Here is a 24,753-nt window from a genome sequence, read left to right as displayed (position 1 = left end):
AAATTTATTCATATGGTCCAAAAATATTGTTAAAACACAAACTCTTTACTGAATGTAAAACAGAGTGCTAAAGTTTAATTTGTGAAGCCACAGTATGAAGTCTGGAGCTGCTCCATGGACAATTAACTAGTAAAGATGTTACTGATGACACTGAGCACCCAGGGGAATATTCTGAGTATATGGGTACATTGTGTATTTCAGAACTGAAAATACAACAAAGAGTAACTTATGTTCACAAATATTGACTTTCCTAAGACATGGTGATAACTTACTGAAAATCTTAATTTAGGTGGTGGTCCCCTTAAACAGTGGCAGCAACACAACTATAGGATGTAGAACTGAAACTGAAAATTAGATTTGACCTCTGTTAACAGGAAGCAGTGAGGTTGGGCTGAAGAGTATATAGGGCTCTTTTTTGCATTAGATTTCCGAAGAGATGTCAGTAATACTTGAGTCGAGACAGGTTTATTTGTCTCCCTTTTCAGGATGTTGAGTGCAGAGAAAGTAATAATGATAATCTAAGAGGGCATCCCAGTGCTTCCAGAGAGAGTAGAAGAGGCCTGCAAAAAGCAGTGTAGAAAGTGTGTGGCTAAATGTTTTTATCAAAGGGATGACACAGTTGGCCATTGTGGACACAAAAACTAGAATGGCTGCCAGAACAGTCTGCAGCACATTGATTAGTTCCCCAAAACGGGTCCCTGCTGTGGTGTTCTCCAAACTTTGCTGCATTACATGCTGTTGCTGCTCCATCTTGAACAGACGTATCTGACATGCCTCCAGCGCCTCCTACAGGGGAGAGACAAAACTTTCAGTGAAGGTGCTCTAATGACTATTCAGAGTAATTTGACATACACAGCATCACAGAGGAATTAAACATATACAGCACCACATATTTAATTTGTAGATCGATTTCATGGAATATATTTTGATATGTGACAGCCATTAGGAAATTAACCTGCAACAGCAGAGATACTCAACTTGCTTTACTTGGGTGGCATTTTTGCAAAATGATAGGAGGCCAGCTGCAAATCGCAGCAGCTCCATACATGTGTCTAGGATTTTAGGACATTTCTAGGATTTAAGGATGTTTCTAGGATTTTAGGATATCCGTGGCCTAGCTAGGACCACTGATGGGGGTGCAGCATATCCTACACTGACAATTTCTTTTGATAAACAACTTCTATTTTGATGCTGTTTTATGCACTCTGGCACCTTCTGTATATTAAAAGTAAAAACAAATTCCCAATGTGAATCACTTTATTTTTATTGTGAATCAGAGAATGGTGCCATTCGGCACCCTATTTGTGGGGACATTTGGCTCACTACAGAGCCCCAGGTAAACATCAAGCTCCTGGGGCCCTATTAAAACCGTTACTCCCATTCTCTGTGGAATGTGTAGAGTTTCTCTATACTTGAATACTACCTGGCTCCAGATTTGCTGCATGGTAATGTGCTATCCTTCAACACTTTAACCAAGGAATACGCAGCATCTAACAAATTGTTGTAAGTATTAAAACCAGATTTCCCCAAAAACCCACAGTAATATCCTTATTATGTCAGTGGATGTTTAGTGGTGCATTTTCCTAAACAAATTTTCAACTACACTGCCAAAAACCAGATGACAAACAGTAAGCTTGGAGCTTTCGTGGGGCGAAGGGGCAGCTGGCCTGTTGGTTCTGTAATAAATCAGTCACAGCAGGAAAAGCACAGGTGCAGGTAATACTGATTAATGCGTGTTTATTCCAATAAGCCTGAATGTAGCACAGCCATTATTAATGCTATTAGTAACACGTGTGCTTTTCTTGCAATGACGTAAAATGTCTGTTGTGAAATAGAGGCTTACATGAATATCTGCCCCTCTTTCATCAGTCTGATAAGCAGTCCTCTCCTCCTTGCTGGCTAGTTCCTCTTTCAAGTTCACAATTTCGTTCTGGTGCAGTTCTGTAAAGTCATAGAGCTGTTTTTCTAAATGTTCACACCTGCAAAACAGTAATGACATGAGTATAGCACAAACAGGAAGTTCCCTCAAACCCACAGCACTGGTGTGTCCAGACTTTTTTCACTGGGGTGAAAAAAAAAACTGACTTATGCAGGGGTGGCGTGAAGAACGAGCGCTGCTGCAGGCACATATGTCAGTATACCTTTAAATGACCATTTTTGTCCCCACTACACATACCTTCTTTAATTACTAGCATTGCGGTGTCTTACATTCCTGTTGATACATTAGTTCAAAAGATAAATAGACCTACCAATTACAACACAACCAAGTGACACCACACAAATGTAAAACAAAGCTTTCATACTTTAATAAAGAAATTGTTCCTCCAAAAGTAAATAGTAAAATAGAAAGTATAAAGTGCCAACAAAAGCAATAAAAATAAATAAATAAATAAATAAATGAGCCTGTGTGAACAAACTTTTTGACAGTTGTATTAATTATTTTGTTTGGAAAATCAGTCAGGCTAAATACTACTATGGCACATTACTGCCTCTCAGGTTTAAGACTGAACTGCACCTATAAACGAAAATTCAGTATACTGGTCAAACAGTTCAAACTGACTGGAAGATAGCCAGTTATAATGGGGTAGCGCATGAGGTGGCACATCAGATTTCAGGGGTGACCCATGCCACCCTAGGACACTCCCTAGAAACACTCCTGACCCACAGAGTACTATAGTAAGCATGTCCTACCTGTATTGCTCCAAATGTAGGGCCTCCACAATCTCTGTGTAGCTTTGTAGGTGTTTAGTTTTCAAGTTTTCAAAGCATTCCTCAAGTTTGCGATTGTTTTCCTGGAGCTCATGGACGTCTTGGAGTATAGCATCAAAGTCTGATGCCTGTGCATGGTCAGGGGTGTTGTCCCTGGAGCTGTGGGATCCTCCATGGGCTCCTGAGGAGCCAAGCATGACATAACAGCCATCGTCACTGCCATGCTTCCAGCTGGATCGCAGCTGCTGTCCTGTCCTGAGAACCCTTGCTCCTCCAGGGCTGACACCTTCATCTCCCTCTGGTTCATCCAAGTCCTCCAGGGCTGTAGTGTTATCAGTGCTGCCAAACTTTTGAAGATGAGGGAGATTTGCTCAGCTTGGACACCACAGCGCCAACTGAAGAGTAAATAGTGAGAGGGAAGCTGGAGAGACCACCTGTCGCCTGTACTGGGCAGAATAGGGTTAGTAGGCAACTACCCAGAACCACTTGGTACTTAACTTAATTTGAGCATGACAAAAGCCAGAATATTATTTCCAGAATTCTTCTTCAATACTGGATACTGTACACCACACATGTATTTTACAATTGTTTTTTTGTCTGTGTTGCATTTTATAAACTGGATGTCATACTTGCTCATTTATAGTGTGGCAGTTGCAGTTGTCTGCTTGTGTTTGCTTTAATGTTTATGCTGCACTCTTAGCCAAAAAATAAAATAAAATAAAATGAAATAAAAATCTCACTGTGACTCTAACCTGGTTAAATAAAGGATATACTGTATATATAAGGTGGGAATCTGACCTGAGACCTCTACCCTTCTTTGAGCCTAGTGTGAGGTTTCTATTTTGGCCCTTTCACACAGTTACTCCATCAGAATTAGATGGCCATGTTTTATTTTTAAAAATATGAACATTTGGCCTTTAAACATGTCTCAATAAAATGCTGGGAAGAGTTTATTTTAGCCATAAATAAACTAAAGGTACCAGGAAAGCACACTCTGTAACTCTTTCAGGCCCTGGTTGCATGGCGTTAGGTCTTAATGATACTATTATACTGATGGAGGGAAAACACTTTCTACACAGAATTCCCTATAAAACCGCCCACAGTCTTCTCAGAGAGGATTGTTAAATTAATCTCAAATTTGAAATATAAAATTATGCATATTTTTCCTCCTTCTACAGAACTGCAGTGGAGAGAAAAAAAGACAAAAAATGCAATTAAAACAAAAAACAGAACTCTACAGGAAGGTCAAATGAGAGAAAATGCTTGTCTTAAACTTAATTATATGAGTGGATACTTACCTGGCTTCAAATTAAGGTGACAGATGTAACTGCTAGTTTAGCTTTTTAGCAACTTGGGGTCCATCAGATGTTCTCACTCAGCATTAATCATTAAAAGCATTAAAGGTTAATGGTTCCACACCGTAAACAACTTTATGCTGTTACAAAGATGCCCAGCATTCAATTAACACCATCGCGTACAAAATAAATCCTGTAAACAACAACACACTCACAGCTATACACCTTTTTCAGCTTAGCTACAGTTAGCAGTTTGCTAAGCTAAACTGACGGTCCACCGCCCGCTAACCGATTCATGTGTTGCTTAGCAACGGTAAGACGCCAACGAGTCACAGCGTGGATGTATTATAGTAAAATCACAGTCGCATTTTTCATGGTAAAAGTTAATTCAGTAAGTTGTCAAACTGCTTGTCTTATGCACGTGGTTTGTGAGCAGCTTAAAGTTTGAATGTTGCAGGGGGAAAAGCTGGATAGAGTCCGTTTTTAAAAAAAAATCGTCTGAAGCAGAGAATGAGTTTCTAGCACAATTTGACTTACCTGTAAGGTGCAGGGAGACGGGAAATGGGCTTCATGATGCCATGTGTACCTCTGTTCACTTCACAGGTGACTTCAGTAACTGTGCATGATTAGACCTCTTCTCTGGACTGTTTGGGCTGTGCAGACTGTAGTGACTGACATGTCCCTGAATCTCTTTGCTTTGTTGCACCTGTTTGCAAATATTTATACATATAGTATTCATCTGCTTCTGATGAAAACAGTCAGCTGCACTAATAAACTAATATTGTCTACAGAGCAGTTTTTTCATGTCATGGCAGATAACTAATAACATAGATGTCTAAGTTCTTCAAGTGACCCTGTGAGCTATTCCAGCGAGCCTACACAATACTGTGGCCTCATTTAATGTAATACAGCCATCGTCAATGTTATTAAATAAACTTGTACTTTTATTTTGCTATGACATGTCAAAATGTCTGCTGTGAAAATACTGAGCTCTCTTGGTGGCCCCTCTCACTAAGCTTAACCCACCTGAATATGTTGGCCGAGGTTAGAGGAATGAGTAACATTTTTTGTCCTGGGGTTTTTCACCTTTGCAATAAGTTTTACCGATTAATCACAACAGTATCTTTCTTTGTAGCCCCTGTAAGAACACAGCTACTCTTTCATACAGTATAATCCACAAATATGGCCAACAAGTGAACTTCAGACCCCAGCAAGAGGCTTTTTGTAATGTAATGTTCGATGTACAATTTAAAGAGTTGTTACAATACCCTTACAGTATCATAAAAAGCCTCCGATTCTGCTTAAAATGCTGGACCAGGTATTGGTGAGTATGCAAGTCTGTATACCAATTCAATTCCACGTAATTAAAAGCAGTTTCACGCGCGGGAAATGCAGGAGTTTTCCCAGATAGTAATTCTGTGCCGCTCTAAAACAATAGCCAACACACCAAGTTGAGCTTTGCCGCCACAGGCAACTACTGCTATAGCAGATAAGAATTGATTTCCAGAACATTCAAGTGTTGTTGCGTTACTGTTTTATACATAATTTTAAAGTACTCTTTAAAATTTCAAATGTATTTTATTTTCCTAAATTTTTGTTGCACTTGAAGTTTTTTAAAGGAATTATTTCATTTCCTCAGTTATAATAATGTTCTATGACATTCTTTTTATGTATGTATGTGTTCATGCTTTAAAAAAGTGTTTGACCTGGGCCATGCCATGTAACAATGATAGCAGTTATTTCACATCCATACAGAGTGAGAAGTATATTGAACCCAAACTTATCATATTGGTTATTGGTATCTGCCGATAAACAAGGAAAGAAATTATCAGAACATCTCTGACAAATTAGTGATATTACTGGCATTGGAGACAAACACAAGTTGGACTTTCAATTTCACCTTTTAAAACAGCAAATTTATTTGTCTTTAAAAAATAAAAAAATCAACTAAAAAGTATTACTATTTCATTGTCACTAATAGAAACAGTACGGAAGCACTGAGTCTTTGAGCACTTTAACCGCTCTTCAAGTATGTTAATTCAGTTCATAGATTATTCTTCTGCAGTGGAAAAGCCACCAGGATAGCAGGATCCAGTTGGCCCAGAGGGCAGGGTCAAACTTCCAAACTTAAAAAAATCTTGATAGTAATATCCTGGTTGTGGCAGAACCAGTGTTATAGACTTCACACATCCATAAGAAACAAGTCAAGAACCCACTACCATTTGATCCAGTGACAAGTCTGATTCCAGAGCAACGTAGCTGATGTGTAAGCACCCCGTTCTTCAGAGTGTAGCGAGCAGAGGAGGAAGAGTTGGTCACACAAGCTGAAAGGTGAAAAGATTGAGCAAACGGGAAAGAAAGAGCAGACTGAAAAACCAGAAGAGAGAGAACTTACAAAAAAGGAGACTAAACCAGAAGAACACTGTCAGCTCATTACAGTTAAAACAAAATAAAAAGCCAATTATCAGCTGTATTAAAAATAGCAGTGATGTCAAAACAATACCACTTGAATCAGCTCAAAAGTAACAAAACTCTGAATTACAATTTCTTCTGTGGAGAAACAATGCAAAGTTTTCCACATGTAAACAAATTCACTCAGAAGAGAGAAATCAAGTGTGCAGTTCTCTCCGCCCCTCCTTCACTATGCCCCGTTCACCCTTACACGATGTGCTTGTGTCACAATTGCACAGAAGACAGCAGGTCACTGCCAGACATCCAGCTTCTTCTCCATTTATTCTTAGTTTTAATTCTTCTCAAAACACGTTATAGAAAGTGATAAAGTGACAAACCTCTGATGCAACCCTCCTGAGTGTTTTGAGAAGCTGCTGAAGAGAAAGAAAAAGGACTATTGAGATTCAACTCCCTGTGTGGGTCAGTGTCCTCCCTTTACACATCAGCCCCAAAGCATCTGTCCCTTCATCATTTGAATAAGCCTCTTCAGGCCGGTCATCTGTGGTGCAGGAGAAAGCGATTCAGATACTCTGACATGGCATCCCAGTGCCTCCAGAGGATAGCGAGGAGGATTACGAGGAGCAGCGTAGTAAGCGTGCGGCTGCGCGTTTTCATTAAGGGGACGACACAGTTAGCCACCGTGGACACGAACACCAAAAGGACAGCCATAACAGCTAGCAGCACATTGATTAGTTTTCCAAGTAGAGTCCGTGCTGTGGCGTTCTCCAAACCCTCCAGCTGCACCACCTGCTGCTGCTGCTGCTGCAGCTCCATCTTGGAGATACGCGTCTGACATGCCTCTAGCGCCTCCTACAGGTCAGAGAGCAAACCGTCAGTGAAACAGCTGCTGAGAGAGCAGATAACGTCAGATGCATTCAGAATGGCAAACTTTTTCATTTTACTTTTAGCAGGTACTGCACCTGTTCTTTACATGCGCTTTATATTGTGCATGACTTGAGCCATAATGCACTTTAAACCTGTTGCTGCGATTTATTCATTGGTATGTAAGACACACTTCGTATTGTCATCGTAATGATCATCATTTGTGTTTTTATGCTACTTGCCTTAATGTTTTAACTAGCTTTTATTTAATGCTTTATTATGTCTGTGTACAGCTGTCAGGCTGAATGTAGCCAAGCACAATTTTGTCGTGCATCTACAATGACAAAGTGTCTTATATGCCTCTCTCTTATCTCTCTTACAAAATATGTGCTGTTGCATGCAGTTTGCCCATAATCAGGACAGAATTCTTTCTCATAATACTGCACCCTGAACGTCGATCCTCTTTTTCTAATATCCCCACTGCCTTAGAGATAAATACAAAACACCGTTTGCTGAGCTTGCCAGATGTAGAAATCAATAAATAGAGCTATTTTTTACTTTTCAATATATGTAGTTTAACTTTCAAGTTATAACTGCATACACTGTGGATTTTAACATTTTCACAACACTTAAATAAGCCTACATATGCATTTCTCTGTCAATATAGTCATTTTTTTAGCTGTTGTTGGTAAACTTTATGATTATTTTGTTCACCTAAACGATTTATATTCCAATTATTACCATTCCACTGGTCACTAGTCACTTTAATGCACTGTCATCCAGCACTTCAGCCTCTGTCAGCTGTCAACAAGCTGTCAGTCAGCTATCAGCCAACTTTCAGAGCTGTCATTTGTTTACCACTCAGTGCATCTTCTCCTGCGCAGGATTGTGGGTCAGAAAAGCCAGAAATGCATGCTGACTTGCGGACTGCAAAATCTAAAATCATTTTCTGGCATAATACATTTGAAGTACTATGTACTGGGACATACTACATTTTTATAGGCATTCTAAATAGTATGGTAGTATGGTTATTGGAAAGCACAGATCATGTTAATTTCGGTGAAGCTTACCTGAATGTCCCTCGCTCTTTCATAAGACTGGTAAGCTATTTTCTCCTCCATGCTGGCTAGTTCCTGTTTCAAGTTCAGAATTTCATTCTGGTGCAGTTCTGTCAAGTCGTTGAGCTGTTCCTCTAAACGTTCACACCTGAAAAAGAGTAACAACAGCAGCACATCACAAACAGAGCATTTCGCCACCGTATAAGCTTATAACTACGTTCTGAGCAGTTTTGAGATACTGAGCTTTTCCGTTCCATATAGCAAAAATTATTTGAAAAAGTTCACAAATGCATAGAATAAAAAAAAAACACCTCACATAATGTTAAGAAGTTGTCACAAAATAAGATTGTATAAATATCTTCAATTTGACAGAAATGTCAGAACCTTATCATTCTAAGATGACGGCTTTTTTGTATACAGACAGTGTACTAAAAGATATGATACCTGTATCGTTCCTCTTGCAGAGCCTCCATGATCATCGTGTAATCCCGCTGGTAGTGGGCTTTTAAGTTTTCGAAGGACTCCTCCAGTCGGCCTTGGTTATCCCGCAGCTCTTGGATCTCATGAAGTATAGCGTCAAAGCCTGAGGCCTGGGCATGTTCAAGTGTGTTGCCCTTAGAGCTAGGGGGGCCTCCAGGGGCTCCAGTCGTGCTGTTGGCTCCTGCAGAGCCAGAAGTAGCACTAGAACAGTCATCATCACTGCCATACTTTGGGCTGGACTGCAACTGTCCTGTCCCAAGGGCCCTTGTTCCCCCAGGGCCAACCCCCTCATCTCCTTGGGTTTCATCCAAGGAGTCCTTCAGGGCTGCAATGTTATCAGCACTGCCAAACTTGTTGCGGATGAGGGAGGCGATTTCTCTCGGCTTAGACACCACAGCTCCAGCCGCAGAATGAGTGGCTTGAGAGAAACTGGAGAATCCCCCTGTCACCTGTAATGAGCAAGGTCAGGTCAGTACTCAAGCTGCATCGAATTGCCATTTAAATGTGAAAATTAGGTCAAAACTGATGACTAAAGTATTGATCACAGAACCTGACAAAAGTTGGCACTCGTCATTTAACAGCCTTAAACACACAGCAACAGTAAGAACTGTCTTACCATAGAGCAACGTCCGATCCTGAAGTTTAGAGCAAAACCATACACTGCTTTTATAAGACCTAAGGCTCTCACTAGATCTCTGGAGGTAAAAGCTAATTCTGCGCTCAGGAATAACCACAGGGTTTCATTCTTGAGATATTTCCTACACAGACACAGATATTTCCAGACACAAAAACAACTCCACATGTTGATCTTGTCATCTTTTCTACCCCTGCATGTGGTCCAATCACACTGATTCACTCTGAAATCTATCTAAATGTCTACCCAAGACTTCTGCAAGCTCCACTGTGCAGAGGTGTTAACACAGTACAACCACACTTCTGTCACAACCACCTCACAACTTCTTTACAAGAATCAATGTTACTCAATAGACGCATCAGATATTAAACTAATTGTTATCCATCTCCTGCATGGACAAAACAATCCAGAAAGGGATAGTCTGGATCTGGTCTGGATCACAGTCAGTGTATTACGCACAGTAGATGTCAGTCAGCATGGCAGGTGAGCTGCCACAGAAACTAAGCAACATACTTGCATTGGAGGTGGAACAGCAGCAAAACATATTTCAGCCACCAAAAAAGTCCAAACTAAAGAGTGAGTGTAATCTATATTAGGAGTATTTTCCCCACTGTGCCTTGTCACAGACAGCCATTTACGAGGGGAAGCGTTTTACGGCTTCAGTTCCTCATCTATGGTGTCATCATAGATGGGGGAACAGCTCTCGTGTGGTGAATCTGAACTAAGCCTTTTCAATGCCTAAGTCACACAATAACACAACCAACACTGACTGAGGCAGCAGGATGTTCAGCAGCTCCTGTGTTCAGCAATGTTAAAACAGAACCTGGCTTTGTAGAGAACAATATAATGGCTCCAGTTCCCCGGTGGAAATGGCTGTCTGATGGCAAGTGGTGGAAATATCGTAAAAAAGCATACACTAAGGCTGTTGATTTATGATTTGTTCCTGACCTATATACAGCAGTACATTGCTTAGTTTTCTATCAGCATTCCTGCCTGCTTCTCTAAACTGCAGACATGTCGACTGACATCTACTGTATTTAATACACTGACTAAGGATAAGTACCTCATACAAAACCACTTCAAAAGATCCTAGCTATCTTTTAACTGAAACAACTTAGGACCTACTTCAGATCTCTGGAAAAAAAGGATTTTTATCATGTTATGTCTTTGCACACACCTTGGCTCCCACATCTTTTAGGCCCTGGTGCATGTCTCGGAAAACATCTTTGGGCTGGCGGGGGATGCCGTTGTGCTCCACCTCTCGAAGTTTCCGGTGGTAATGCTCCAGCTTCCTCTGCAGTTGCTGGATAGTCTGAGCTGACTTTTGGTTCTTCTTCTCAAACACCTGTTTGATGCGTGCACTCTGCTGTTTGTCTGCGTTATTGGCGAGTTTCAGGTATTCAGCCACGTTGTCGTCACGTGCAGTTTGTTCAATTTTGATTTGTTCTGTGAGTTTGAGGATCTTCTGTTGCAGTTGAGCAATGGCCTGCTTAGTTCGCTGGGGGTCTGGGGTACTGTCAACTACGTCATAACCATCTGCACCGTAGGGGAGGGCATTGGGTGACACAGCAGGGCCTGATCCATCATAACGATCCGACTGTTCAAGAAAAATGGAGAGAAAAGCTTTTATTCACCTGAATTTTTTTTTGACAAACACATTAAAATCACTGTTTGTCATGATAAAACTTAAGCATGCAATATTGTGCAAGCACTGGCTGATGTAATGCTGACAATACTAAGTTAAAATATTTAAATTGGTGTTTATATTGTCTAATAAGAACTCGTATGTCATGAGAACACAGTTTAAAATCAGTCATTACAAATTTAGATTTGTAATGGCTTGAATACAAGACTATGTTTTAAAAGCCTGCAGTCAGATATACTGAGTTTATGACTTCACTTTTATAACAGCAGATGGTGCCTTTAAAACAAAAGTTCCCTTTTGACTGTCACATTGCAGCCCCAGTTTAAGTCATAGGTGGAGAAACACAGTGACGTGTGAGGAACAAAAGCTCAAAAATAGGTCAAGTTAACTGAGGATTACTATGACAATGATTTTAATTTTACCCCTGAGGGAGCAGTTGAGTTAAAAAGCCCAGTGCAAATGAGGTGAAGTCATAAACAGTCATCAGAGCTGTGAGTCTCAAACTAAAGCAGCAAGAGCGAGAGGGAGAGACAGCCTACGGGACAACCTGAACAACCACCTGAACAACCACCTGAACAACCACCTGACATGACATTTATACTTCATTTCTCCTGCGCGTCTCACTTTTTGTTTTAATTTTTTTTTTTTTTTTTTACATCTATATACAGTAAAGATACCACACACACACAGACACACACACACACACACCCATGCACACACAAAAGAAATGTTCTTGCTCTTTTCATTTATGCATCTGTTTTTTTATCCAATGGATTGCTGTTGATTTGAATATAAGTATTTATTTATTTTTTCTTGTATTTATTTCTATCATCATTTAATTGTATTAATTGAGAGAGAGAAAATAGTGAGAGAGGAAAATATTAAATCTTGGTTAGAGTGGAGGAGGAAAGAGTCCTAAAAGCCAGAAATGAGTTCCCCTCCTCTCAAAGTCAGTGGGTTTTTGGTAAGATTCTTAAAATAAGGTCTATAGTCAACACAAGCTGAAGAGACTTTCACATTTTGTTCAACAACATAAATTATGTTGGCAAAGACCCCAGTTGTAATTTTTACGTTTTTAGGTGTTTTTAAAAAAGGCAGTTTCTAACAAGTAGCTAAAGGAGACTACAGGATCTCATCATGCTGAACACGGGTCTTCAGCCTCACTGTGGGGGTGTAGTTAAGTCATGCAACTGTGGTGTAGTTTGTTTATAGCCTCACACTAGCTTTTTACTTATGGCGATTTCATTTATGCTTCAAAAATCATAACAATGGTCTTCATTTGTGAAAACTGTCTTGCTGAACATAAAATTTTAGTATCATAAGCTTTTATTCACCACAGTGCTTATTTGCTGCAATAATAATAATACAATACAATGGAAAAATCCCATAGGCTTTTTGATGAGGGAAACAGGTTGATGCTAACTTTGGCATCAACCTACAATAAAACATCATCACTGGAGCACTCTATTGGCCCCAGCTTTTGAGCTCCTTGCACTTGAACTGTATGTAAAATGTGTTTAAACCAGTTAAAGCGTGAACCATAACGCAGGACAGGGCATGCTGTTGTCTGACAACACAGAGTACACAAAAATGTAGTTAAACTTTTACATTGACAGAGGAGATTATGAAGAGCTGCTAATGAATAACTTTTCAGTCTGTTTACAGACATTTTGTTATATGTCAACAAAACAAATTGTGCAAACATTTATGCAGTACAAACAGGTTCTTGGGTAATCCCTTTGTAATCTATATTTGTTGAGAGGACTACCAAGCATGTTGGCAAAGCAACAAATACAACTTGTTCTCAACAAAGGATAAATCAGCCTTAGCTAAAAACTGTCCATTACAGATAACAGGTCTTTTTTTTTTTTTTAAGATGAACAGGAACATGCGCAGTTAAATATTCCCATCTTGTTTTTGACATCTGTTGATGAACTTAAATCCAGCCTCCACTGAGTTGCCAGAGCTGCGAAACACGGCAGCGTGACCCCCTCGTTTTACGATGTCTACTTTCTCCCAATTTGTCATTCCAGAGATTCTCCTGTCATACTGCTGGCATCTAGGCGTACTTCAATGTCCCTAAAATGTGTGAAGATGTTTACTCGTCTGCTCTAATTACTGTGCCAGACTTATTACATTCTTGTACTTGTTTTTGAAGGGGCTACTTTAAAATAAAGCAATTTCAAGTGCATTTTTTTCCAGATTTCTATTAACATTCATTGTTAAAATAAAGAAAACGAGAAAAAAGATAATAATCTCCCAAGTTTGAGTTTGTTTGGCCCTACAAGCCTCCTCTGACCTGAAGTACACTCAGACAGCAAAAGGCTAAATTTAGAAAGGCTTAAAGCACATAGTGACCAACCACTCAAAGGCAATTGCTGACCTTCCACCGCTGACAGCTCATCTCGCCATTCACCGCTTCATCCAGGCACATCTAAACCATTAACAGCCTTTAACACATTTGCACAATCCACTTAGTTTTGACATTGTTGCATAGATATTAGTGCATGACTCAGTTTTATCCCTTTTTTGCAGCTAGCTTGCAAAACAAACACTATGTATTTGTTTCCTCATGAGTGCACAGTGTCTCTTTGTATCACGATTTGCATCTGAAGGTTTTGTATCCTGAAGCCAACTTTTCTATGAATAAAACATTTTAGGCCTGAATTCAGTAAAATAATGCCTTGTTGTGAGTTTCACCACACATGCTATGATTTATATCTTTTTTTTTTCAACATACCAATAATACTTGTGTATGAATAGAGCAGATTGTTGGTGTTGAAGGATAAATTAATGTTGGGATGGGAAATGCTGAATAATGCATGTATTGAGAACAAAAAGGAAAAACTTGCATTCATTAAATTTTGTTAATGCTATAATTTACAATTTTATTTCTTTTATTTAGGACAAACAGGTTCTGAGTTTTAGAGATGCTGTCCTGATTATGCTTTTGGGATGCAAGTAGGAAATACGTTGCCATGGCATCAGTAAATTAACTGTTGAAAACACTTCAAGCCCAGTTTTTGCCTATATTTGTTAACATATTGGTAAGTGATCATCTCAAGTGATGCTGCATTAGCTATAAGTAGTTCCTGAGTCCTCGTGCACAGACACTAATTGTTGGATTACTTTTGATACTGAAGAAAACTTAAAAAACCTAAACATAATAAATAAGAGGCAAGTACTGGAGTACTGAGGCATCCTTTCTCTGTGATTTCTTACAGGGCATCCTTGCAGTCGCAGATTCAAATAATCAGTCAGTGTGCAAGGTATTTGTGGGGATGTTTTGGTCCACAGATTGAACACTCCTCGCTTTCACCCTGCTCTCTAGTACAGGTAGCTGCAGACCCCAGCCCAGTGTGAGTCTGACTGAGATGGAAGCTGCCGGAGAAGAGAGGCTTTGCCCGGTGAGACTCCAAGATAACATTGTCTTCTGCCTTCTGCTTAGAAGTTGCTGTATCCCCTTTTTAATGTTTTGTTTTTGTTTAATTTTTTTATCAATGGCTTACTCTGTCTTCACTTTCACTCAATGTCTTTGCGTTGCTTTAAATAATCTCTTTTGTCCGTTTACATGTCCCTGCACTTGCCTTCACTTGTAATATTATCACCGTATTTTACAATTTAAAAAAAAAAGAGGGTAAATAAACTAATTAAAATACAGTCTTCTGATTTTGTTTAAGATCTGGCATCAGCAAAAAGTTTGCATATTTCTGATGCATCATTAGCGTAGTTAGCACGCTTTTGCTCGGATGGCTAACTTGGCTCTCTTACGATACTTCATGAACGTCGCTGTCACCATAAACGTCCTGCCCATTCAACCTCTTAAACTCTATATGAAAGAAAAGGGATTATATAGTTGAATTTTTGTACTGAACAGCCAAGTAAAATTTGACTGACATAATTCTAAATCGAGTACAGCCCTCATTTCAAGGCAAATTCGTGGGCATTTAACTGCGATGGATACTGGAGATAAAAAGTCTGTGTGTTGTGTCTGTGTGTTCAGATCTGAGTTATGACTTGCAGAATGAGTGTGAAAGAAGAGCCAAATGGTTTTTTTTTATGTTTTTCTCCTCCTTGCGCCCACATACACACTGGCACTCTGGGCCATTGCCTATGTAAACCTACATCATAATCCTCCCAGTGCATCACTTGCATCATGACCGGAGTGTCTTCCTGTAAAAGACTGTTCTGTTGCATGACCATAATTTATTTCTCACCTGGAACACGTGACAGGACTGAGCCACTCACCTTGTCGGGCTCCTCAGTGGAGTGGTACCCAGAGGTCAGCAGCATGTCAGCGAGAGCTGGGCTGCTAGGTGTATCTGTGGTGGAAGAGGAGCGTGGGCGTCCAGCCTGCAGCAGGGCTTCATGTGTGCTGCGCCGATGGATCTGTGGGCTACCTTTCTGGGGAGGATCCCCAGTACCCCCCACCTTGCTGCGGCGGCTCTGCAGGCTGGTGCCTCGCTTCATCATTGGTGGAGCCCCTCGGATCTGCTGCAGAACGCGGCTTAGAGCTGCGGGAGGGGCGGAAGTGGCAGGGTTGTCAGAATCCAAAGGGAGGGCCAAGGAGGCGGAAGCGTCCCCTACTTCTGACCCTACATCAGTGGGTTCGGAGGGAGGGGCGCCTGTGCAGGACGAGACGGAGTCATGTGGGGAAACGGAGGAGCGTCGGCGCTGTGGCTGGAAGAACTGCTTCAGGCCATGGCCCAACGCTCCCATGTTCTCCAGGGCATTATGGGTGATTTTGGACAAGCCATGCTCTGACTCCGACGCCCTCCTGCCGACTTCCAGCTCCGCCCGGCCTCCTGTGTCCGGCTCCTCTGGACTCTGCTCACTACTACCCTGATCCATCAGAGACCTCCAGTTTCACAGTGAGGCTCTACCTGGGGGTGCAGGGGACTAGCTACGCCCCGTCGACACCCCCCCCCACCGAGCGACTGGTTGAAAGCCGGGAAGCAGAGGGGACACCGCTCAGTTGGGCCTTTTGAGTGGACATGCATCTGTGGCTTGGCTCAATGTCATGCTTGTCTACCACAAAAGGAAAATAAAATGGAAATTATGACATGCAGCTATGAGTGATGAACATAATAAGCAGCAGAATATAAAACAACAACACGCAAAATAAACTGGGTTGACACAGACATGACCACTTTTTTTTGCAGTTGAGCATAAGAAGGTTCATTTTGTCCAAAAATCATCTTTTTGGAAACAATAATCTTTTTTTAAAAGATTGCTATATTTTCTCACCGCTGAATGAAAACAGCAGGTATCCATTTTTGCTTAACAGCATGTGGCATGTCTGGCAGTGCCAACCCAGTAGTGCAAAAAACACAAAGTATACAAAATAAACAAAGCTTTGAGAACAATTTCTGAAATGTCAAAGTTTGTTTTATTGAACATGTTGAAGGTCGATGCCTGAGGCTGTTTCTGAAATCACTTTCCTTTGTTTATTTCTGGGCATTCAAGTATGACTGTACAACAGGCCTCATGATAATTGCATAATTACATTTCAGAAAGTATTCATTTTGGAAAATAATAATCAACATAATTCAGAGTGTTTGGATGATGCTAACAAAGAGACTACAAAGTGTGAAAAATGTAAATTAAATTCTAAACTAGACAGTGATTATTGGCTAATTCTCAACTGATTAAGGTGTCCAAGGTGTCCTCCCCTTTGCATCTCATTTTATAACATTTTATAACTCTGTGATCTAAAGGAGCATTCCAACACTTTGGCTCTAAGATGACAGATTATATAAAAGCCTTTTGGTTTGCCGACGTGTAATAAGACAGTGAGAAAGAAAGCAGGAGAGGAGGTGAGATAGAGTGTGACAGAGAGCTTACCATCAGCCCAGCTTCTCCTCTACTGACTCACAACTCAGGATCGGCTACATGAACAGAAATAGAAACACAGAATCCTAAATAATATGCTCCATACAACAGAGAAGGAAAAGGTTCAAAAATAGGTACACTGTAGCATCACACAGAAATAAACACAACCCTTCAGCTCAGTGGTACCTGGTAATAATGGAGATGTTAAGTGCTGCTACACCAGACGAGCGACTTAAAAGCTTCCAACATGCTGACCGTGAGAAATTGTAAATGACCTAATGGACCTTTGTTTAAAATCTTAGGAGCCAGCGGTAAGTTGATGCACCATGGGCCTTGTTACGTTAAAATGGGAACTATTGTACATTATAGCATACATGGCATGACAACATTAACATGACAGCAGCTCTGGACACACTGCACAACTCATCTGCAGCAGAGACCTCCTGTCCTCCATTTGTCCTCAGGAAACAAGCCAACAAATGTGCAGGATACTTATACGCAAATATTTATTCTTACATTGACATCAGGTTTAAAAATGTTTTACCTGTACTTATCTGGCACCATCTAGACCAAAACATTCTAAAACTTCACAATGGCAGAACAGGCAGAGGACGTCATGAAAATTTTATGTAATACGATTCAAGCTACTATTGAATTTTTTTATATTCAAATATGCTTTTCTATAATTTCATGCTCATTTATATTTGATGTTTGTCCAAGATTTTCTTTTTACTGAGAAAGTTTTGTTATTTGGGAGGGGTGGGATGGTGTTTGTGAATGACTGCGCTCATTATTGAAAATGAACAAAACGTACCATAATTAACACTCTTCATTTTGCATTTTTTTAAATTAGTGCATGTGCGGCCTTTATTGTTGGTTGCCCTCCAGTTAGGCTGCACAATATGCAAAAATAATAAAATAAAAATTGATTTGAATTGATTAGTTTCTGGCTACTTAAAATAGTTCTGCATTTATATTACTGCTTCCCTTTTTTGTGATTTGTTTGTCAATATATTTACACTGGTAATCTTTCAAACTAATCAATCCCTTATGGAAAGTCATTACTCTAACCTCGGTGCTCAAGCATTCCCATTTCTAAAACCAGCAACGTACTTCACTCAGCCAGTTCAGCCATGCCTCTGCATGCTCAAATTCACATATTGTTAAACATAAATACACCCAATAATAATGGTATAACTTTTGTACTTTTAACAAAGACCAGAATACAATTCATTTATCAACGGTAACACTTTCCGATCCAACCGCCGTTATCTTTCGAGCACGCAGACGGGCTGTTTTACAAGAGAGAAACACGTTCCTCTAAAGGAAACATCCAAATCCTATAGCTATTGTCTATGTAGTATGTGTATTTTTTTGCAGACAAACTGAAAAATGACTCCACAAATCCGCAGAGCTACAAAGTATCACTTAACAAGCCAGCAGCACAATCTAGCACCAAAAACCCTAAGAAATGCTTTATTAGTGATACGCAGTGACTCATTACTGCTGGTCCTGCTGTTGGATCTGCAGTGTTGAATAAGACAGCACTCTGTTAAAGGGTAGGTGGTAGTGAACAGTACAATAATGAAAACAGTAGCTTCACCAAGTCTTGCTTATCAAAATGCTGCTTGGATAAAGGTTTCCTTTTTAAATCGTAATATTGTTCACTTACTGCCATCGTTAATTCAGCTCATTTGCATCAAGCATCCCTCCCTCTGTACAGACAATACTTGAGCAGACTACTGCTCGCCCTGAACTGCATTCACTCAAACACAATAAAGTTATGTTACACATTATGCGTTAAGCTTGAGTTGTCGACACTCCCGAGAGCAGGTTTGAGCATGTCATTGCCACTGCTTCATAACTCACAGGTGTCAGCCATAGGCGCACATCTTACTGGCTATTTGATACACATGTCATAACAATAAGGTGTGAATTATTATACAGTATAGACTCTATAATTTAACACTGAGCTTCAACTATGGATTCCTCAGATCAGGAAAACAGTTACTCTTTAACCACATTTCCTGATCCTGAATCACTGATCACTGACAGAGTCATTCAGTGCCTCACTGCGACATATTTGCAGAAAGCTCTGTAACATCGAAACTAAAGACAAACATAGAAACAGAAAGTCCACGCAGAAATGGAACTGTATCCCTCATCTACAATGAAAATACAATGATGTCCGACTCCTCTCGGCTAAGGGCAAAGTGTTCTCTTCAAAGTGGGTCAGCCAACATTCGCCTATCACTCTCTGTACATGCAGAGCTCCAAGGTCACATCATCCACACTGTGCAGTATATGTCTAGCAGAATTTAAGCTTTGACATGTTTTAAAGCAACATTTCTGCAAAATGACAGCAGAATGTCCTCTTGGGTCACTGCTGCAGCACACGGCTAATGCTTTATTCCAGTGTCTGCACATATCACTTATGATTCATACTCATTACTTTCAGATTGTTTTTACAATAATATTTTGTTATAAGTGCTTAGATTGAATATGGAAAGTGGGATGAAAATCATATACATTCAGCAGCAGTTTTCTCTTCACTTTCTATTACTGGTCATAAACATACCTTCAGATGTGGTCATCAGCAGATGATTAGTGAATCTATTAACACAGGAAAAGGCGTAATCCAAGCGTTTTCCGGCACTGTTTCCTCCGGGTAATTACTACAAATGGGCAACTGGTGGGATAGCTGTCAAACTTTGGTCAGCTGTTTCCATGGATATTTAGAAAAATCACATGCTGCAAGGAAAACAAAGAAACAGAGGCAAGACGTCATAAGAAACTGTTTGTTAAAAAGAGAAGTCTTACATTTTAAGATGACAACTTCAGACACAAAAGAGACATCCCAATTTATTAAAATGTTAATGGACTGTTAAATCGATCTTGCACTCAATACTCCAACAATTGTTGTTTTAATGATATTTCTGTATATGACAGAAAAGAACGAGTCTTTAGGAAACTTGTCTGATTATTGAAACTGTATTTTCATTGGAAAAACAATTGCACAAAATAATGATTTTAATTAGCTTAACTGACTAGTATATTTACTGCTGACTAGCAAGGGCAGCAGCATTTAATTAACTAGTTTACTAATGGTGCACATACAACAAATCAATAGTCAAAAAACACTGGAAAGGCAAAAAAGCGGACCAACAGTTTCTATTGATCAGTCAGATATTTAGACCATCAGCGCTTCAGAGCACTTGTTAACAATGGTTTTCTTTTGATTCATGATACTTAGGGGGATTAAATAATGATCCTACTGTAGACTAAAACTATGAGAAATTGTATGCAAGCAATGAGAACTATCTGTGATATAACACAGAAAAATCTGCCACCAAACAGCTAGCTGATGAGCATGATAAAACATCTTGGAAGCATAAACTCAGTTAACATTATTAATGTTATTATCATTATTATCTTCATCGTTTCGGTTTGCATAGAAATATCATTTAAAGTAAATGCTTATTTACGTGAGCTGACTGTATAATTATGCAACTGTTCACTAACATATTATATATAACAACTTTATTAAATGATAATAGTGCCAACTGGCAAAAAACAAGCAAATAAATAATGAATGCAGGTTTATGGGTTAAACCAGGGTACTTTCTGTGTCAGATATATTGAAACACCAAATCATTTTCTCCAGTCTGGACTAGGGTTTGATCACAAACTGAAACACTGTATGTTAATATGTCATTAAAATAATTAAACAGACCGTTCTTGTGATGCAGCCCACTGCAAGATCTACAAACTGAAGCCAATAACATTTAAGCGATCACCCCACCAAAACAGCTATTTGCACAGCAAGCTCCTACAAGTCTGTGGCTTACAAACTTAAATGAAAATGAAAACACGTGTTTTCATTTTGTACAGCTCAGGCCTCCAAGGCCTTTTAGCTTAATTAATTGTGTAATGTTAATTAACAGTGCTGAATAGCCCTGTGGGAATAACAGGACATGAACAATCGGCCTGTTTAACAGAAGCACAAGTGAGATTAAATAATGGAAAGTGACGATAAAACACCAACAAATGGTAAACAATGTATGAACACGAGCTTCCCTGTCTGCGTCAATGCGTGGACACAGTCATACGTACATCCCGATGAGATCATCACCACCTCTTCAGTAATAACACCTATACTGGCCTGACAATAAAGTTTCATTTTCTTTAGATTATTACGTTAAACACAAACTTTTAATAAAACACACCGGCGTTAAGAAAGCGTACTATCACCAAACAGCCGTTAGGGTGGTTAACTAAATTACTCAATAGGTTACAGGTGCATTCGGTGTCATTACACGCAGGGTAACCGTAATACACGCGTATGCTTAAAAATTAAAAAGCAGACGATGTGACAGAGTAAATAATGCACACAAATACCGGGCTGTATTCACGGAAGACGTTAATAAGTTACTGCAAATAGTCTGAGCCCAACGGTTTAACGTTAGCTAGAGATAAGAAGAGGATGAAATTAGCAGCTCGCTAGCCAAGGTTCGTAGGCCTGGCCTTTAAAACACAACACTGTAGGACATATTTGAGGAAAATGTCAAGCTAAGTGAACGTTTTATTGTCGGGTGGTGCTGACCGCTGTGGTAGATGAAGTCAGGATACATCGTTGACCCCGTTTTGATGCCTTGTCTGCTCCTCTTGTAGCTAGCAGCGCAAGCTAACGTGGTGCACCGGGGGGTGTTCGTTTTGCTATACAGCGCACACCGGTGCTGCTGAGCGGGGCGAGGTCACAGCAGTTGTTATAGTAGTTTATGTGTTGATACATTAACCCATTGAAACTTGGGGAAATTGGCTTGATTTCTTTCAAAAACATTGGAAGAAGGTAATAAGCAACAAAATAACAAATTACTCAAAAAAATATATTAAATTATAAACTAAAAAAAAAAAAATAGAATAAAACAGTGCAACAAAATTACCCGGGAATTGGTTAAAAAACACATTTTAAAAAAAATTTAAAAAAAAGAGGAAAGGAAGGAAATAAATGAAAGGAAAAAAGAAAAAAAACAAATCATCTGAGAAACAAAATTATAACTATTCTATAACATAATTTAAATATGTAATTAGAATAATTAGCTTTGAATTTTTCCCCTGGCTTTTTCCCATGTTTTTTTTTTTAAAGAAATCACATCAATTTGCTAAGAGTTTAAAGGTTTAAATACTTGTAAAGGGCATCTGAAAGCAGCACAAGAAAAGTCATGTCACTCCAGGTTTCAACAGGTTAAGGTTATGTACTGAAATATTTTGTGTGTATGACAGCTGCCAGAGAGCTGCCTTTATCACAAACAGAGCATTAAACCTTTAAATTATTACAGCAACTTAAAATTCATATTTGTATATTCAGTAGATGTATATATTACATTTCTGTAATTATAGTAGGGGTAGGGTTAAAAAAACAACAACGATGCAGCGTAGTATTGCAATATTTTTTTGTGTGTAGCAATATCTTATCTATTCACCAATGCCACATATTCTTTTTTTATTATTCTATAAAAAATAATTAATAATACACCTACAAATTCAACTTTTGGTAGCACAATTGAATAATAAAATCAATTGCTTTTCTCAGTCCTCCAGATACACACAGTGAGATGAAAAAAGTTAAACATCTATCTTGGATAAAAACAGACGAATTTTAAAAAAGGTCATAATAGCTAAACACTGCAATATTATCGCCATACTCAGTATATAGCAACACCTTTGAGATCACAGTATTGTGTGGTGACTTAAGTATCGCGATATTATCATATTGAGGGAACTCAGGGGATTCCCACCTCTTGTATTGAGTCACGAATATTGAGGCATCCTTGTATTTTATATCAATTATATTCCAAATATTTAATTAACCATTAAAAATTGAAACTCCATTTTTACAGAGATGCATTAGAACCGTGTCCAGCTGACACCACCACCATAAAGCGCCCTCGCAGGTGTGAAAATACAGAGTGATATAGACTGGAGGTATTGGGTAGCCATCTGTCACACACTCCCACCAGGCTTTCTTAATCACACCTTGGAGTCTTGTATTTCACGGTGGCGTATTCAAGCCCTCCAGTTCTCACGGTGAAGCTCCGCATTAGCTTAGAGTCCCCGCTCGGTATTAACAATAATATCAGCTAGTGTTTAAAAATGAAAATCAAGTCAAAATTTGTTTACAGGCAGCTAAAAAAGCCAAAGTAGTAACACTTTAACATATCCTGGTCTGACGGCTGTGAAAATATCATAGTATGCGGCCTGGGTGTTGTCTCCAAAGTTAAACCTTCACATGAATTCGCTTTTCGTAATCACTCATATGTAACTACAGTTAAGATCCCCCGTCCAGACGGTCCTGGGTGGTAAATCAGGCGCTTACTCGCCGCCTGTCCGCTCCGCCTGTCAGTTAGCAGGCTGGCTACACCGTAGCTGAAAAACATCGCCTCAGCCTCAGCCGCGGCTAGCTACAGGCGAGCAGGGCAGCTCGCCAGGCGGCCAGCGACAATTGGATAAACAACGTTAATCAACCGTAACCCCGGAGCAGATCGGACAGCAGCATATGGAAACACATTTCATTCATAGACGGCTTCGCAAAATGTGTGTTTTGCTGGCTTGGACTTACATGGGCGCTGAGAGGATTGTGTTGATGACCGTTCATTTCTCCCGATGGTGGAACACTCCCACGGTGACGTCAAATAGCGTGCTCGACGTCAGAACAGCTGAGTACCAGACAGATAACCAGCCCACAGGACCCACACCATCATCCACACAGGTTATAGGTTTATCACTGTGGTTATGACTGTGGATGTGAATACTGAAAGTGTCTTCGAGGCTGTAATAATAATAATAATAATGATAATGATAATAATAATGTTTTTATAGCACCTATCAAAACCAACGTTACAAAGTGCTTTACACATAAAATCATAGAAACACATATACAGAAAAAAAAACAACACAAAAGAAAAATTAACACAAAAGACAAATAGGATAGATAAATAAGTAGTAGTCCAGTCCCCTAGTCCCCCAGTCCCGAGTTAGATGCCTCGCCTCTGTATTTTGCACAATTTGGAGTCTATGAATTGATCTCTGACTTATTCCTGTTAAAAGACCATATTGCAGTAATCCAATCATGAGGAAATAAAAGTATAAATGATGGTTTGGGTGTCATTAAAACTATGAATAGATCAAATTCTAGCAATGTTCCTAAGATGGAAGTGACTGGATGACTTTGTGTGCCTTTTAAAGGCGAGGTTAGTGTTAAAAAGCACACCCAGGTTCTTGACATCCTGTTTGACATTCACTGATAACAGAGCTAGCTTCAGGGAAATATATTTTATATTTTACTGATTCAAGTATTTTTAGACTCAATATAATTCAAATGTGACTACTTCTGGACCAACAAAAAAATTGTCAGTAGGCTATTTGCCCATCAGAATACTGTTTCAGGCAGTGTAAGAGTTTTGGGGGGTTTTTTTGTTGTTTTGTTTTTTTCAAAAGAGGGGAAGAAGACATTGGGCATCGTCAGAGGAAATGACCCCACATTCTGTAAGAAGTTTGTAAAAAAAAAAAAAAAAGGAAAGCAACAAAAACAAAGCACTCAAGGAAATGTCTTTTAAAAATGCTTAAAAATAAATAGCAAAATAATGATTCTGTACTTTAAAATATATGATTATGATTATTATAAATCTAGTTTCATCCACATTTTTAATTCTTAAAGTAAAAATGTACTTATCTTTTACAAATTGCAGGACATGTCTTGCTGAGTTGCTCATTGCCTCTTTTCTCAACATTTTCAAAAGAAATCAAACCAATTTACTCACAGTTAAA

The 24,753-nt window shown here is 39.4% G+C and overlaps 2 protein-coding genes across 5 annotated transcripts; both read right to left on the bottom strand.

The window, feature by feature from the left end:
• Window positions 1-73: 73 nt before the first annotated feature.
• On the bottom strand, window positions 74-4,780 carry LOC121956071 (transmembrane and coiled-coil domains protein 1-like). The gene is made up of 4 exons (XM_088088358.1): window positions 4,542-4,780; window positions 2,692-3,150; window positions 1,844-1,979; window positions 74-786 (listed from the first exon to the last, which is right to left on the bottom strand). Exons 2-4 carry the CDS (start codon window positions 2,904-2,906, stop codon window positions 466-468), a joined length of 672 nt encoding a protein of 223 aa, XP_087944484.1. The 5' UTR covers window positions 2,907-3,150; window positions 4,542-4,780; the 3' UTR covers window positions 74-465.
• A 1,118-nt stretch (window positions 4,781-5,898) lies between these two features.
• On the bottom strand, window positions 5,899-23,681 carry tmcc1b (transmembrane and coiled-coil domain family 1b). Of its 4 annotated transcripts, none has more exons than XM_042505013.2 (8): window positions 23,546-23,681; window positions 19,505-19,677; window positions 16,939-16,982; window positions 15,343-16,122; window positions 10,627-11,046; window positions 8,780-9,264; window positions 8,348-8,483; window positions 5,899-7,265 (listed from the first exon to the last, which is right to left on the bottom strand). In XM_042505013.2, the coding sequence occupies exons 4-8, from the start codon at window positions 15,943-15,945 to the stop codon at window positions 6,951-6,953; spliced, it is 1,959 nt and encodes a 652-aa protein (XP_042360947.1). In that variant the 5' UTR covers window positions 15,946-16,122; window positions 16,939-16,982; window positions 19,505-19,677; window positions 23,546-23,681; the 3' UTR covers window positions 5,899-6,950. The 4 variants fall into 4 exon arrangements, with proteins under 4 accessions (XP_042360947.1, XP_087944443.1, XP_042360956.1 ...); XM_088088317.1 differs by having other exon boundaries at window positions 15,343-15,608; XM_042505022.2 differs by lacking the exon at window positions 23,546-23,681 and adding an exon at window positions 21,530-21,666.
• Window positions 23,682-24,753: the final 1,072 nt, after the last annotated feature.

The sequence above is a fragment of the Plectropomus leopardus genome, chromosome 2 (genome assembly GCF_026936395.1).
Source record: "Plectropomus leopardus strain MGB_pleo_1.0 chromosome 2, ASM2693639v1, whole genome shotgun sequence".
NCBI classification, from domain to species: Eukaryota; Metazoa; Chordata; class Actinopteri; order Perciformes; family Serranidae; genus Plectropomus; species Plectropomus leopardus.
This window is presented reverse-complemented; position numbering and strand designations above follow the sequence as displayed.

Coding starts and splice junctions, on each gene's coding strand:
- LOC121956071 (XM_088088358.1), bottom strand. CDS start 2,906: ATGCTTGGCTCCTCAGGAGCCCATGGAGGATCCCACAGCTCCAGGGAC. Junction 1,980..2,691: donor CTACATTTGGAGCAATACAG/GTAGGACATGCT, acceptor ACTGTTTTGCAG/GTGTGAACATTTAGAAAAAC. Junction 787..1,843: donor AAAGAGGGGCAGATATTCAT/GTAAGCCTCTAT, acceptor TCTCCCCTGTAG/GAGGCGCTGGAGGCATGTCA.
- tmcc1b (XM_042505013.2), bottom strand. CDS start 15,945: ATGGATCAGGGTAGTAGTGAGCAGAGTCCAGAGGAGCCGGACACAGGA. Junction 9,265..10,626: donor TAAAAGATGTGGGAGCCAAG/GTGTGTGCAAAG, acceptor TGCTCATTACAG/GTGACAGGGGGATTCTCCAG. Junction 8,484..8,779: donor CTGCAAGAGGAACGATACAG/GTATCATATCTT, acceptor ACTCTTTTTCAG/GTGTGAACGTTTAGAGGAAC.